The 14,194-nt window shown below is 40.5% G+C and overlaps 1 protein-coding gene across 1 annotated transcript; it reads right to left on the reverse strand.

Annotated features, from left to right (window-relative positions):
- Positions 1-8,870: 8,870 nt before the first annotated feature.
- LOC113547723 (G-protein coupled receptor 26-like) lies at positions 8,871-13,111 on the reverse strand. The gene is made up of 3 exons (XM_026948184.3): positions 12,263-13,111; positions 11,187-11,300; positions 8,871-9,090 (listed from the first exon to the last, which is right to left on the reverse strand). The coding sequence occupies exons 1-3, from the start codon at positions 12,958-12,960 to the stop codon at positions 8,871-8,873; spliced, it is 1,032 nt and encodes a 343-aa protein (XP_026803985.2). The 5' UTR covers positions 12,961-13,111.
- Between the last annotated feature and the right edge of the window lie 1,083 nt (positions 13,112-14,194).

The following is a 14,194-nucleotide window of genomic DNA, read 5'->3' on the forward strand; positions in this document are numbered from 1 at the left end:
TAAAAGCAGGTGTGCAAATATGTCAATAATATATACATCTGTATGACGTAAACATCTGTGTGTCAGTGTGTTCGCCGGTGTGTGTGGCGGTGTGTGTGTCGGTGTGTGTAGCGGTGTGTGTAGCGGTGTGTGTGGCGGTGTGTTCGCCGGTGTGTGTGCCGGTGTGTGTGGCGGTGTGTGTGGCGGTGTGTTCGCCGGTGTGTGTGTCAGTGTGTGTGTCAGTGTGTGTGTCGGTGTGTGTGTCAGTGTGTGTGTCAGTGTGTGTGTCAGTGTGTTCGCCGGTGTGTGTGGCGGTGTGTGTGTCGGTGTGTTCGCCGGTGTGTGTGGCGGTGTGTGTTGCGGTGTGCGTGTCGCGGTGTGTGCGGTGGTGTGTGTGGCGGTGTGTGCGTCGGTGTGTGTGGCGGTGTGTGTGGCGGTGTGTGCGGCAGTGTGTGTCCGTGTGTGCGGCGGTGTGTGTGTCAGTGTGTGCGGCGGTGTGTGTGTCAGTGAGTGCGGCGGTGTGTGTGTCGCGGTGTGCGGCGGTGTGTGTGTCAGTGTGTGTGGCGGTGAGTGTGTCGCGGTGTGTGTGTCAGTGTGTGCGGCGGTGTGTGCGGCAGTGTGTGTGTCAGTGTGTGCGGCGGTGTGTGTGTCGCGGTGTGTGTGTCAGTGTGTGCGGCGTTGTGTGTGTCGCGGTGTGTGTGTCAGTGTGTGCGGCGTTGTGTGTGGCGGTGTGAGTGTCAGTGAGTGCGGCGGTGTGTGTGTCGCGGTGTGCGGCGGTGTGTGTGTCAGTGTGTGTGGCGGTGTGTGTGTCGCGGTGTGTGTGTCAGTGTGTGCGGCGGTGTGTGTGTCGCGGTGTGTGTGTCAGTGTGTGCGGCGGTGTGTGTGTCGCGGTGTGCGGCGGTGTGTGTGTCACGGTGTGCGGCGGTGTGTGTGTCAGTGTGTGTGGCGGTGTGTGTGTCGCGGTGTGTGTGTCAGTGTGTGCGGCGGTGTGTGTGTCGCGGTGTGTGGCGGTGTGCGTGGCAGTGTGTGCGGCAGTGTGTGTCTGTGTGTGCGGCGGTGTGTGCGTCGCAGTGTGTGTGTAGCAGTGTGTGTGTGTAGCAGTGTGTGTGTGTCAGTGTGTGTGTCAGTGTGTGTAGCAGTGTGTGTGTGTAGCTGTGTGAGTGTGTGTGTGTAGCAGTGTGTGTGTAGCAGTGTGTGTGTGAGTGTGTGTATCACACAGAAGTGAGGTGTTGTACAGTGTTATTATAGATAAGAAAGATAAGAAAACGTTCTTTACGGCAGTGGAGCTGAAGGAGTCTGTTGGAAAATGAGCTCTGGTGTCTTTGTAGCGTGTCATGAAGAGGGTGAGATGGAAGGATGGAAGGAAGGATGGATGGATGGATGGATGGATGGATGGATGATGGAGAGCAGTTTGTTCAGTGACTCAGACGTCTCCAGGGTTTGGATCCTGCTGGCGTCTCTGACTCTGAAGCTGCTCCTCCAGCAGAGCACAGTGTAGCAGAAGATCTCCAGCATCATGGTGCTCATTGTGGACTCAGGTCTCCATCCTGTATGAGCTGTTGCCGTCCGGTCGACGCTACGGAGCGCTGAGCACCAGAACGGCCAGGAACAGGAACAGGAACAGGAACAGTTTCTTTCCTCAGGCAATCCATCTCATGAACACTTGACAATAAAACGTGGAACACAACACTATCATACATTTATTTACTTTATTTACTTAATACTCGTAGTTATTTACTCTTCAAATTTGCACATAACTTACCTGTACATACACATTGTCTATTTTGTATATTGTGTTTTTGCTATTTGTTCATTGTCTATTTGTATATTTGTATATTATTCTTTTTATTGTCTGTGTCTTTTCTTGTCACTCTGTTGCACTGTGGAGCTTTTGTCACTAAAACAAATTCCTCATATGTGTAAACACACCTGGCAATAAAGTTCATTCATTCATTCATTCATTCATTCATTCATTCATTCATCAGTGAACAGTGGATAGATTTAACAAACTGGACTTTATGAGAAAACTGGAATGAAGTTCCTGGTTACACAACTGCACTATGTGTCCATGTAGTACACAGTTATAGAAGGGAATGATTTATAATCGCACTATCGAGCGTCACCCAGATGAGGATGGTTCCCTTCTGAGTCTGGTTCCTCTCAGCGCCTGTACTTCCTGCGAAGGCTGAGGAAAGCTCATCTCTCACCCTCATCCTCACCATGTTCTACAGACGGACTATCGAGAGCATCCTGAGCAGCTGCATCACTGCCTGGTTTGGGAATTGCACCGTCTCGGATCGCAAGACCCTGCAGCGGATAGTGAGGAGAGCTGAGAAGATCATCGGAGTCTCTCTTCCCTCCATCATGGACATTTACACCTCACGCTGCATCCGCAAAGCCACCAGCATTGTGGACGACCCCACACACCCCTCACACACACCCCTCTCACACACCCCTCTCACACACACCCCTCTCACACACCCCTCTCACACACCCCTCTCACACACACCCCTCTCACACACACCCCTCTCACACACCCCTCTCTCACACCCCTCTCTCACACACCCCTCTCACACACCCCTCTCTCACACACCCCTCTCTCACACCCCTCTCTCACACACCCCTCTCACACACACCCCTCTCACACACCCCTCTCACACACACCCCTCTCACACACCCCTCTCTCACACACCCCTCTCTCACACCCCTCTCTCACACCCCTCTCTCACACACCCCTCTCACACACCCCTCTCACACACTCTTCACCCTCCTGCCGTCTGGTAAACGGTACCGGAGCATTCGGGCCTCACAACCAGACTGTGCAATAGTTTCTTCCCTCATGCCATCAGACTCCTCAACACCTAGAACTGGACTGAAGGAAGGAACACACACACACACACACACACACACACACACATACATATACACACATACACACAACTGAACATCCTTCATGCACTTCATGTTTTATGCTGCTGCTGCTACTACTATGTTTACACATATACAATACCATTATGTTTACATTACTTCAGCTATTTATACCAAACTCTGTATTATCTGCACTATTGTCACTTGGCCACTTTCAAACAGAACTGCGTACTGGTCGGTGTTGTAGTTATTGTAATGTCTTGTTCTGTCTTGTGCGTCCGCACGTTTGCACTTGTGCACTTTATGTTTAATTTATGTAATTTATGTATAATTTATGTAGTCCCCGTAGCTCTGTGTCGTTCTGTGTTGTCTTATGTAGCACCTTGGTCCTGGAGAAACGTTCTTTCGTTTCACTGTGTACTTGTATATGGCTGAAATGACAATAAACTCCACTTGACTTGACATGACTCAAGGTTTCGGTTTCTTCCTCATATCATCGTCTCAGGGAGTTTTTCCTCAACACCATCACCTCTGACTCGCTCATTAGGGATAAATTCACATATTTCCAATTTATTTTGGTTTAATTAAATTTGAATCTGTTTATTTCTGTAAAGCTGCTTTGTGACAATGTCCAGTGTTAAAAGCGCTACACAAATAAACCTGAACTGAAGCGAGTTACACACTACACATGCTACTACATCTAATTTAATTTAATTTAATTTAAATGCTGCTGCTTCATCTGCTTTTTATTCACTCCTCTGTCTGTAGACGACGCTCAGACACTTACACCTGCACACACCGACTATTTATTTTACTCACTGTGACTGTGTTTACAGTCAGGATCTGCACTTTACTTCCATACTCTCTACACCGTACACACTAATACTGTCTAATCTGCACATTTTGTATATATATTGTATTTGTAAATAATCTATTTTCCCCTCTTTCCTCTTTCCTCCACTCTTATCTTCTGATGTACATTTTTATTTTAGATATTTTATATATTGCACAGCAGGAGAGTACCGGAGTCTCACGAGAAGCATTTCAATGTACAACTGTCACTGATATTTTGTGCAAATGACAAATAAACTTCAAACTTGTTTTTCAGTCGAAAGAGAAAAAAAGGATGAAGGATGATTTTTAACCCAAAAGATTAAACAGACCTAGAACAGTGTCAGAGCGATCACATTACAAATAACCATTATAAATAATGGTGACGATCATTAGAAAGTGATTAAATACACAGTTTTTTTCAGCCTGAACAGAGAAAACGTCAGCCGTGTGGATATTAAACAACTGATTTATGAAAAGATCGTACTGAAAAGGTGCTGTTTTTGAACAGGATACTTCACATTCCCGCAGAATCGCTTAACAATCCTCCGTCCAGCTGAGTTTTTGTGATCATCATATAGCTGATACTCTCCTTAAACCTGAAAAGGTGGAAGTGCTGATTTTCCTGTTGCTTTTAGGCTGCAGGTTCTGGACGATTAAATCGTTTATCATGATATTTTTAAAATGGAAACTCATGATCATGGAAAAATCATCGCACAAGCCGACCAGTGACCATTAATTACTCTGAGTTTCATTACAGGCAGTTTGCAATAAACAATAAAACAATAAATCTGAAATTCTTAGTTTGCATGTTGTCATGGATGCTGCAGGAGGCTTCAAACCGAGACAAATAAAATAAATATAGCGTTAAATCTAAACTAGATTCATGAGCTACTGACTTTTCTTGCTTTCAGGAAGCTAAAGCACAACTTCAGGAAGTTCACTGCAGACAAAATGGCCGCCTCGCTCACATTTATACACTGCACTGTCAGGACTCTGTGTGTGTGTGTGTGTGTGTGTGTGATTACGAACAGGTGAGTGTATTCAGGAGAATCAGTGTACTCATGTTTGCTTGGTCATGTGACTGGGTGGTGCTCTGGGGGAATCATGGGAATTGGAGTTTTGTGACATCATCATTGAAGGACAGCCTGCAGTGTGATGAATCATTTTAGACGTGATGCAGTGGCCAATGAGAAGCCTCGCTTTTCCTCTCGCTTTAACACAGACTTAATGTCAAATAGAACAAAATGTGTGTCAAATTGTGAGAACACAGTGTTTTAAAATTTAATTACTGTAATTAACACAATTCCTGATGTTTTTTTACACACTCATTTATCTGTTAGAATTAATTATGATAAAAAAATTCTGTTAAATACTAATATTCTCTCTCTCTCTCTCTCTCTCGCTCTGCTTTTCTGTCTCTCTCTCTCTCTCTCTCTCTGCTTTTCTGTCTGTCTCTCTCTCTCTCTCTCTCTCGCTCTGCTTTTCTGTCTCTCTCTCTCTCTCTCTCTCTCTCTGCTTTTCTGTCTGTCTCTCTCTCTCTCTCTCTCTCGCTCTGCTTTTCTGTCTCTCTCTCTCTCTCTCTCTCTCTCTCTCTGTCTCTTCCTCTGTATTTCTCTCTCTCTAGTTGTCTCTCTTTCTCTGTCTCTATTTAACTCTTTCTCTCTCTGTGTCTCTTCCTCTGTATTTTTCTCTCTGTCTTTCTTTCTATCTTTGCCTGTCTTCCTCTCTATCAAAATGTGTGTCCAATAGTGAGAACACAATTTTTAATTATCTGTTGTTAATTACCACAATTTCTTACGTTTTTTTTTCTTCCTAGTGAAACTTCACACTCATTTAACTGTTAGAATTAATTATAATAAAAGAATTTCCATTTAACATTAATAGTCTCTCTCTCTCTCTCTCTCTCTCTCTCTCTCTCTCTCTCTCTCTCTCTCTCTCTCTCTCTGTCTCTGTGTCTGTATTTGTCTGTCTGTTTCTCTCTTTCTGTCTCTTTCTGTTTTTTCCTCTCTGTCTTTCTTTCTATCTGTGTCTCTGTCTGTCTTTCTTTCTGTCTTCCTCTCTCTCTCTCTCTCTCTCTCTCTCTCTCTCTCTCTCTCTTTTAAGCCCTGTCTGTTTCCTGACTCCATTTGAACCCAAGAAAACGACACCATTTTTTTTCATGGAAGTTTATTTTTTAAAAACCACAAATATATTTTCACAGTTTCACATTTATGTTCTGTATTATATAAGCAGTGTTTTTTATTTAACAAAAATAAACACATTTCTTCATATAATCGTACAGTTTCACCAATAATAGTTTATTTATGAATAAACACATTTGAACAATACTCTGATTACACAATTTACACACACTGAGTCTCAGTTATGAAGCTGAGTACAAACAGATTTATGCGTAAATCGTTCGGATGAGTGTTTACATACAAAAAAAAATGTGGAATTCATGAAATTCCTGTACATTCGGAAAACTTTCGTATCCTGCTCCTGTTCCTGAGTGTGTAAATTTACACATAAGAAGACGAACTCATGTAAACCTCGACTTGATCGACTTCGAATCTTATCATTTGTGATGAATTACTGCATTTTTATAAACGGATTACGCTGTCAACTTCAGCAAGTAATAATTTTTTTATTCTCATAAACATGAGTCAAAAGTACTTCGAATTCTGTGGGCGAATACGAGGAAAAAAATAGCGTTTGTGAAACTTTTGTAAATTTGTAAATTTTCAGTTTACATTCACACACAACTTTACTGAAAGACTGACGAATGAGGCGAAATGATTTTAGAAATTTGTGTGTAAACATTCAAGTCAATTCATCACTTCCTGCATAAATCAATCCACTTCATTACACATTTCACAGAATAATTATAACGTTAAGCTCAAATATTAAATATCTTTAGTTATTAAACTCTCACAAACTACACAACTGAGAGGAAAAAATAATATAAAAATAAAACAAAATCTATTTTAAGCTGATAAACTGTGTTTTAATATGAAGTTCTTCTTCTTCTGAAGTACGATACACACAATTTCCACTCGTCTACAACACACACACACACACACACACACACACACACACATACTAGAACACGATACACACTATAACAACACAAATAAACCCCGCCTTTAGTCCACTAAAACACTTCAACTGTATTTCACAACTTTTTTCCAACTTATGAGACATATTCTCTACGTAAAACTTAATTTTATCTCATATTTATATCTTTACAACCTAATATGTTCAGTCAAATCCAAAACTATTGGCACCCTTCAAAAGAATGGAGCAAAAACAATAATTGTATGAAATGCACAAAAAGTTTATTATTTATTTTTTTTAAGCAACTGTGGAAAACTACAAATATGCATTACTTTATATTAACTTTATATGTTGGGGTGCCAATATTTTTTAACATAGAAGCATGTATTAAAATAAAGCTATACAGCAAACTTGCATATTTACGCTTAAAATATTACTCATGTTTGTTTTTATTTTTATAATTAATTTGTGCTGAATTTTTTTAATGAAGGGGTGCCAATATTTTTGGAACTGAATGTAAGATATAATAGAAACACTAAAAATATACTCTAAAATAAACAAACAAATCTAGATAATAAATAAAACTTTAAAAGAAGCTAAACTGTTTATCAACATCAATTTTAAGGATAAAAAAGGAAATAATTTTTTTTGAGTAATAAAATATTTAAAACTTTTCCCCTTTTTGTCATTTGTTGTGATTTTTGTTGCTACAATTTTTTTTTATCTTTTTCTTTTTTTTAATTCTTTATCAGTCGACTTTGTGACAGTTTCCTGTTTTCTCTACAATAAACTATTAATTTAAAATTAAAATTTAGAAGACTATTAAAAACACATAATCGTAAACATGTAATTTATGTAACAGCAAACAGCTAAAAAGCTACTTGTGATTAATTTTTTCATCATAATTAGTTATGATAATTATTTATTAAATTTATTAACATGAAAGTTTTCCACATTATCACTTTAGATCAATTTAAAATTAAATAAAGTGTCTCTTTAAACACTGAACCCCAGGAGTGTCTTATGTTTTACATAAGGAATAAAACACTGTGTGTGTGTGTGTGTGGGTGGGTGTGTGTGTGTGTGTGTGTGTGTGTGTGTGTGGTGCTGTTATAGGAAAATAATCAACGACAGGGTGTTGTGATAAAGTATCTTCCTATAACAGCACATTCCCAAGTGTTTTATTCCTCTTGCACCACAACAATCTGCCAACAATTACAATCTGTATTTATTAAAGAACTTAAAGTTCCAGCTTTACCCCTGACTGTTACAAAGCGCTGACACTGGAGACTCCTTCCATCAATGTTACATAAACATCTCCATACAGAAAAATTTAAAAACATGTTTTTAATCAGTTTATGTGGAGCGTCCGCTGTACACGCCCCTGTGAGTGAGCTGTTGCTATAGAAACGATAACGTATCAGAACGAGTGCATTAATATAAACCTGCGCTACCGTCAGAGCTGCTGTTCTAGAGAATTAATCAACAACATATTCCCATTAAATTAGATCTACATTGTTCCAGCAGAATAAAGTCATTTCTAACATTTCGTAGTTTATTAAACATCTAATAGTAAACGTTTCTTGAGTCACTTCTGCCTGTTGCTTGTTTAGATTTTTAATATATCTTTTAAAATAAATAAATAAATAAATAAATATAATGTTCCAAATCTTTAGACTGGCCTTGTAGGTCTGGTTTAATAAATAAATAAATAAATAAATAAATACCCTGAGTATGCAATGACTTATATAAATATATTAATATATTAAGATATTAAGCTTGTAAACTGATATTTAATGCTACACAATTAGCTATCATTTTTAAAATTAATAATTTTGTTTAAATAATTACTGAATAAAGCCAAAAAGCGTAACAGTAAAATCTGCCCAACTGTGTGGCATGAAAATATGCATAAAAAGGAATCGTAAAGAAACTATAAAACTATTAAAAAAATATATTAAGCTATCTAACCATTACTTAAGTAAATAATGTAATTATTTTAAACGTATATACGAAATTAAACTGATAAAAAATTTAAGTAAGAACTAAGAAGCTTAATCAAAACGTATAAAAAGCAAGTAAAAGGAAGTAAATAAATTCGAACAGAAATGAAACAAATGCTTTCTGAGTTTTAAAAGTTTTCATGTTTTTCCTCAGTTTTCATCATTTCCCAGAATTCCCCGGTTTGTGGAGTGATGCGTTGCGGAAGGTTTTTTGAGGAAGCGGTTGATGATGTCACTGCAGGTTTTTCGGTACTGATGACGGGGCAGCGAGTAAACACAAGGGTCGAGTGCGGCTTTGCTGTACGCCAAACTTTTACACAAAACTCCCCAGTACGGATTAACTGGATCAGAAATAAACAACTCCACAACCCTGAAAATAAAATACACACATTTTACATCATCGTTAGCTAGCAAAAACTTATATTATTTTATTATCAATAAGTTACAGTGCAAAGCAGAAAGATGCTAAGTACTAATCATCGCTAATAACATCAATGCTTGATGCTAGCATGTTTGGGTTAATTCTTTTGTTTAAGATATTTTATGATATTTAAGATATTTATATATATCTTCAGAACATTAATGTCTGTTTTTCATTAGCTCAAGTTTGTAAGTTGCTGAGATAGTTCTTCTTTTAAAAGAAATGCTAACATCACATTAACATCATGTAAATAGCAATGAATTCTCATGACTGAGGTTATAAACACATCAAAATAAATCTAACGGGAGTCTCGTATATCACCGATATATCGCTGCATGAATAGAGCTAGCTTTAATTCTCACATTAATCACTGGTTTAATTGAACAAAATGGCTTCCACACTCATTATTCAGCAGCACAGAGAATAGCACTTGATCCAGCACATTGTGTTATTTTACATTTTATTATTTTTTATTATTAACGAAGCCACGAGACACTAAATCAAGGTCATGAAATGATAATGTGTGTGTGTGTGAGATGTAGGAGATTTAGGGGTCGTTTACACGACAACGTTTTCATCCAAACACGGGAAACTTTTTATGCGTTTTGCGTGTTCGTTTACACGACAACGGCGTTTTGGGGACTGAAAACGCATATTTTTGAAAACGGGTTTCAAAGTGCGAGTTTTTGAAAACGCTGCCGTTATCGTCTCCATGTAAACACCCAATACGGGAATCTTTGAAAACGGTGACGTCATGCGCGTGCGTAGTACGTGTTCGGTACGTAGACATGCGCAGTACGTGTCTATTGTAAAGGCATTAAGCGCGAACAAACACACAACAATGGCGGAGAACATGGTCGTGTTGTTCCTGCTCAAGAGTTTGCTAACGCTTCTTCAGCAAAGTGTGGATTTACTTCACCGATATTACATCCAACTAACAAGGTGACAGCGCCAACTACTGGCCTGGCGTACGCAATACAGCGTTTTTGGGCCGTTATCGAGGATACATGTAAACGCGAATTGTTTTGAAAATGTTTTCGTGTATACGTGAAACTTTTTGAAAACGCAAGAGAAAAACTTTTTCGTTTTTGACTACATCGTTGTCGTGTGAACGTAGCCTGAGGTGGGACAAGACCAGTCTTTCCAGAACCTTCTTCACATGCGATGTGAGAGCAACTGGTCTGAAGTTATTTAGGGATGATGGAGCCATCTTCTTTGGGACAGAGATCAGACACGTGATGTTTGTTACGCTCTGATGTAAACAAAATGCCCACGGTGTGAAGGATAAGCTGACCGATCACTCATCTGCTACGCCTACAGACAAACCTTATGTTATTGTTATGGTTGCAATATTTTATAATTATATATAATTTTATTTCTTTTATTGTTCCTAAGGTGTATATAATTACAGTACTCATATTTAACTTTTCTTTCTTCCCATCGTTAGTCTTTAATACCTTCACTTTAACTGTCTGTGAGCTGCTGTGATAAGTGAAATTCCCCACTGTGGGATCAATAAAGCTTATCTTATCTTATCTTATCTTATCTTATCTTATCTTTATTCATAATTTTATCCAGCAAATATTCACTTCTCAAGATAAGCCATGTCTCTGATTAAGATGCGTCTCCTCTGATGTCCTCTGTGTGAAACAAAAACCCTTTAATGGATTTTAAAGTGAATTATTAATTAATGAATAGTGTCAGATTTCTGTGTTAAATATACAGATTTACAGCTAAATCATGATCTTCAGAGTGACATGTTGTGGTTATATTAAACTGTCAGAAGGTGGCGCTGGACTGAACGCTGCTCCTCACTCGAGCCGAAATCACGCAGGAAACATGCGCTTAAGATCAAGATCAGAACTGAGCGTAACTGAGACACGCCCCTGTTTTAGACAAACTCCGCCCCCATGTGCGTAACTCTCACGTAACTTCTGAATAGCGCTTACGTCTGGAGCTACGACTGGAGTTACGTCTGAGGTCTGAATGTGTGAATCTGATGTGTGTAATTTCAGTATTAAATGCTTTCTGCGTGATTAACTCACCTGGTGAGAACATACGGAGTAAAACATACGACGAAGGTCCCAATGAAGCTGCTGACCTTTCGTGAAGCTCTTTGTCGCCGTTTCTTTTTTTCTTCCAGATAGCGCTGTCGAACACTGCGCAAAAAGAAAGCGAGAGTACATTTTTATCCTTTTGTAGTTACATTTAATGTTCGTGAAGCAAGTTAGTTCCTGTTCTCACTTCCGTTATAGCAGCTATAAACAGTCGTTCCCTCAGCAGCCTCTCTTTATTCTCTCTCTTCAAGTTAAAAAAAACACAGCTCTGTCCTGAAAATGTCGTAAATCTTAGCTGTAGGTGACTAATACTTGATGGAGAAGATTTGTGCTTGTTCATGTTCCAAATGAATTAATGCAAAAATGTTCTTTTTCTTTAAAAAGTGAACACATTCTGGTCACAATAACTGAAAATCTTGAAGCTAATTTGACTGACAGATAAATTACTGTAGTTACTGAATAACAATAATTCTGTACGTCACTGTGAGTAATGGTGTCTAGTGCACAGAATATTATGGGATAGCACGGGTTCTGAAAGTGAAGTCTGGTGTCTCCTGGTGTTTCGTTACAGTGTTGGAAATCCATCATCATTAACATTAAAACTAAACTCGGAAATAAAGGTACTAAACTGTACTTTTCCTTATCGCTGTGGTGCAGTAGGATAGCGAGAGGACATGTTTTATACCCTTAGTGTATATCTTTTGCCTTTAAAATGATTAAAGGTGCATAATGACTCTAATTAAAGGTACACTGCACACCTTCCCAGGTACAGGATACACACTAAAGGTACGAGACATGCTCTCTCGATGATGACGAGGACAATTACAGTTAGTTACCTTCATCATGAGTTCATCAGTTAATAACCCCAAAACAATTCACAGTAGAAGTAATGTGAGCTTGATCCTAATGTGTTGTCAGTGCAAAGCTCAGGAAGAAAAAATAGAAAAATATACTCTAAAATATTGCACATAATTATGTATATAAAATAATTGTGTACTGTGCGTGATTTATTTGAAATGTTTTATACAGTATGGCGTTTGAAATGCAGCCAGTCGGTGTGTTACCTGGGATGGAGGTCGATGAGCAGCACGAGCGTCTGCATGGTGACGACGTCGATGCGCTTGCAGTGCGAGCGCGCCACACGCAGCACCTCTAGATACGCGACGCTCAGCACAACAAGCGCGAACAGGTAGGTGAGGACGTGCGACAGCAGTGTGTAGGCGATGAATAACGTGCTCTCGCTGACTCCAGCGCACAGTGTGCACGAGGCGTAGGGCTGATGGTAACCCACCCAGGACAGGCAGGTGGCCACGGCGGCGAAGCACGAGGCGTACAGCCAGGCGGCGGCGAGTGTGAGCACGGCTTCACGGCGGCGCACGGATGAGCAGTAATGCAGCGGGAAGACGACCGCGAGCCAGCGGTCCGCACTCAACGCCGCCACGCTCAGCATGCTGTTAGCGCTCAGGACCGTGTCCAGGAAACCCACGAGCTGGCACAGCGAGGCGCGTGAGCCGACGTCGGCCTGCAGCAGCCGCTGCTCTCTCCCACTCACGAGTGCCACTGCAGTAGCAGGCATGCATGAGGAGGCGAGCAGCAGGTTGCACACGCTCAGGTTGACCACGAACACGGCCGGCGCGTGCCGGCGAATCTCCGCACTCCACAGGAAGCACACCAGCACGAGCGCGTTGGACACCAGCGACACCACGCTGATCACAACCAGGAGCGCGGAGAGCACGAGATCCGGCACTGCTGCGTGTGTCATGGAGGCACTTTACATCAGGGACAGAAGCAATGAGATGGTGCCAGATCTGTTCTGCGTGTGTGTGTGTGTGTGTGTGTGTGTGTGTGAGAGAGATAGAGAGTGTGTATGAGTTCGTTAGTGCACCAGTTTTGGCACACGTGCAGAAGTTCTCTCATGTAAGATTAATTGTATATGTTGGATGTTAAACTCCCTCTGACTCTGTTATACTGTCACGCAACTGTAAACTGTTCGCACGTGACCCACAGACTAAACCACGTCATCGAGCTGAAACGCCACAGCGAGTTTCCACAGCGTCCACAGTGTGGAGTCTACACACACACACACACACACACACACACACACACAGAGAATTACAGAATTAATTCAACAGCGTAGGTGTTATTGACGTCCTGAAAGATTTAATTCAACACAGAGGTTCTGTTTCACAGTCCAGGTGTTCAGGAAGTTAAACTGTGACTCTGTGGACGTTCATTAATGCGGCTAGATATTAGTTTGTGACACTGTAGATGTTTATTAACAATGCTGGATTAATTTGCAAAGCCGTAGACACTCATTAATGTGGCTAGATATTAGTGACACTGTAGATGTTAATTGTGCACTGAACAATTAAACTTTTGCTGTATAGTGTCACTGTTCAGGTGTTCTAGGATGTTAATTCATCAGGTAATAAGTAATACTTTGAAAAGACTTTAACCCAAGCTGCTTAATAATCTTTAGAGGATTATAAACAACTCAAAACAGTGAATTAAATGTCTGATAAATTCACCTACTTCCCACACACACACACACTCTGATTTCATGACCTCTCTGAGTTGTTGGCATGTGGATCCTGAGCATCGAAGACTTCCAAAGACCTGAAGAACTTTTCTCCTTCTTCTTCATCACTCAGGCTGTAGATAGAAGGAGAAGGAGCCACGGAAACATTTCCTTCTGTCTATCTTCCCATCAGTAAACCTTCCACAGTAAATACAGAGAGCCACATGTACATGCAGCAACAAATATCACATCTAATATCTTGACTCTGCTTGGATTTGATGCCTTGGCACTCAGTATTCGCTCAAAATCAACTTTGACGCACATTTTGCTAATCTTTTCAAAGCAGGAACAATAAGATGTTCCCTCACATGTGACAAAGCAAAGACGTGACTCACTAGTTCCAGTGAAGGAGCAGCTAATTATTTGGGTGGGATATCCAGAGCTGTGTAAGACAACTGTAAAGACAAGCCATGATTTT

This window comes from Pangasianodon hypophthalmus, chromosome 10 (genome assembly GCF_027358585.1).
Source record: "Pangasianodon hypophthalmus isolate fPanHyp1 chromosome 10, fPanHyp1.pri, whole genome shotgun sequence".
Classification (NCBI taxonomy): Eukaryota; Metazoa; Chordata; class Actinopteri; order Siluriformes; family Pangasiidae; genus Pangasianodon; species Pangasianodon hypophthalmus.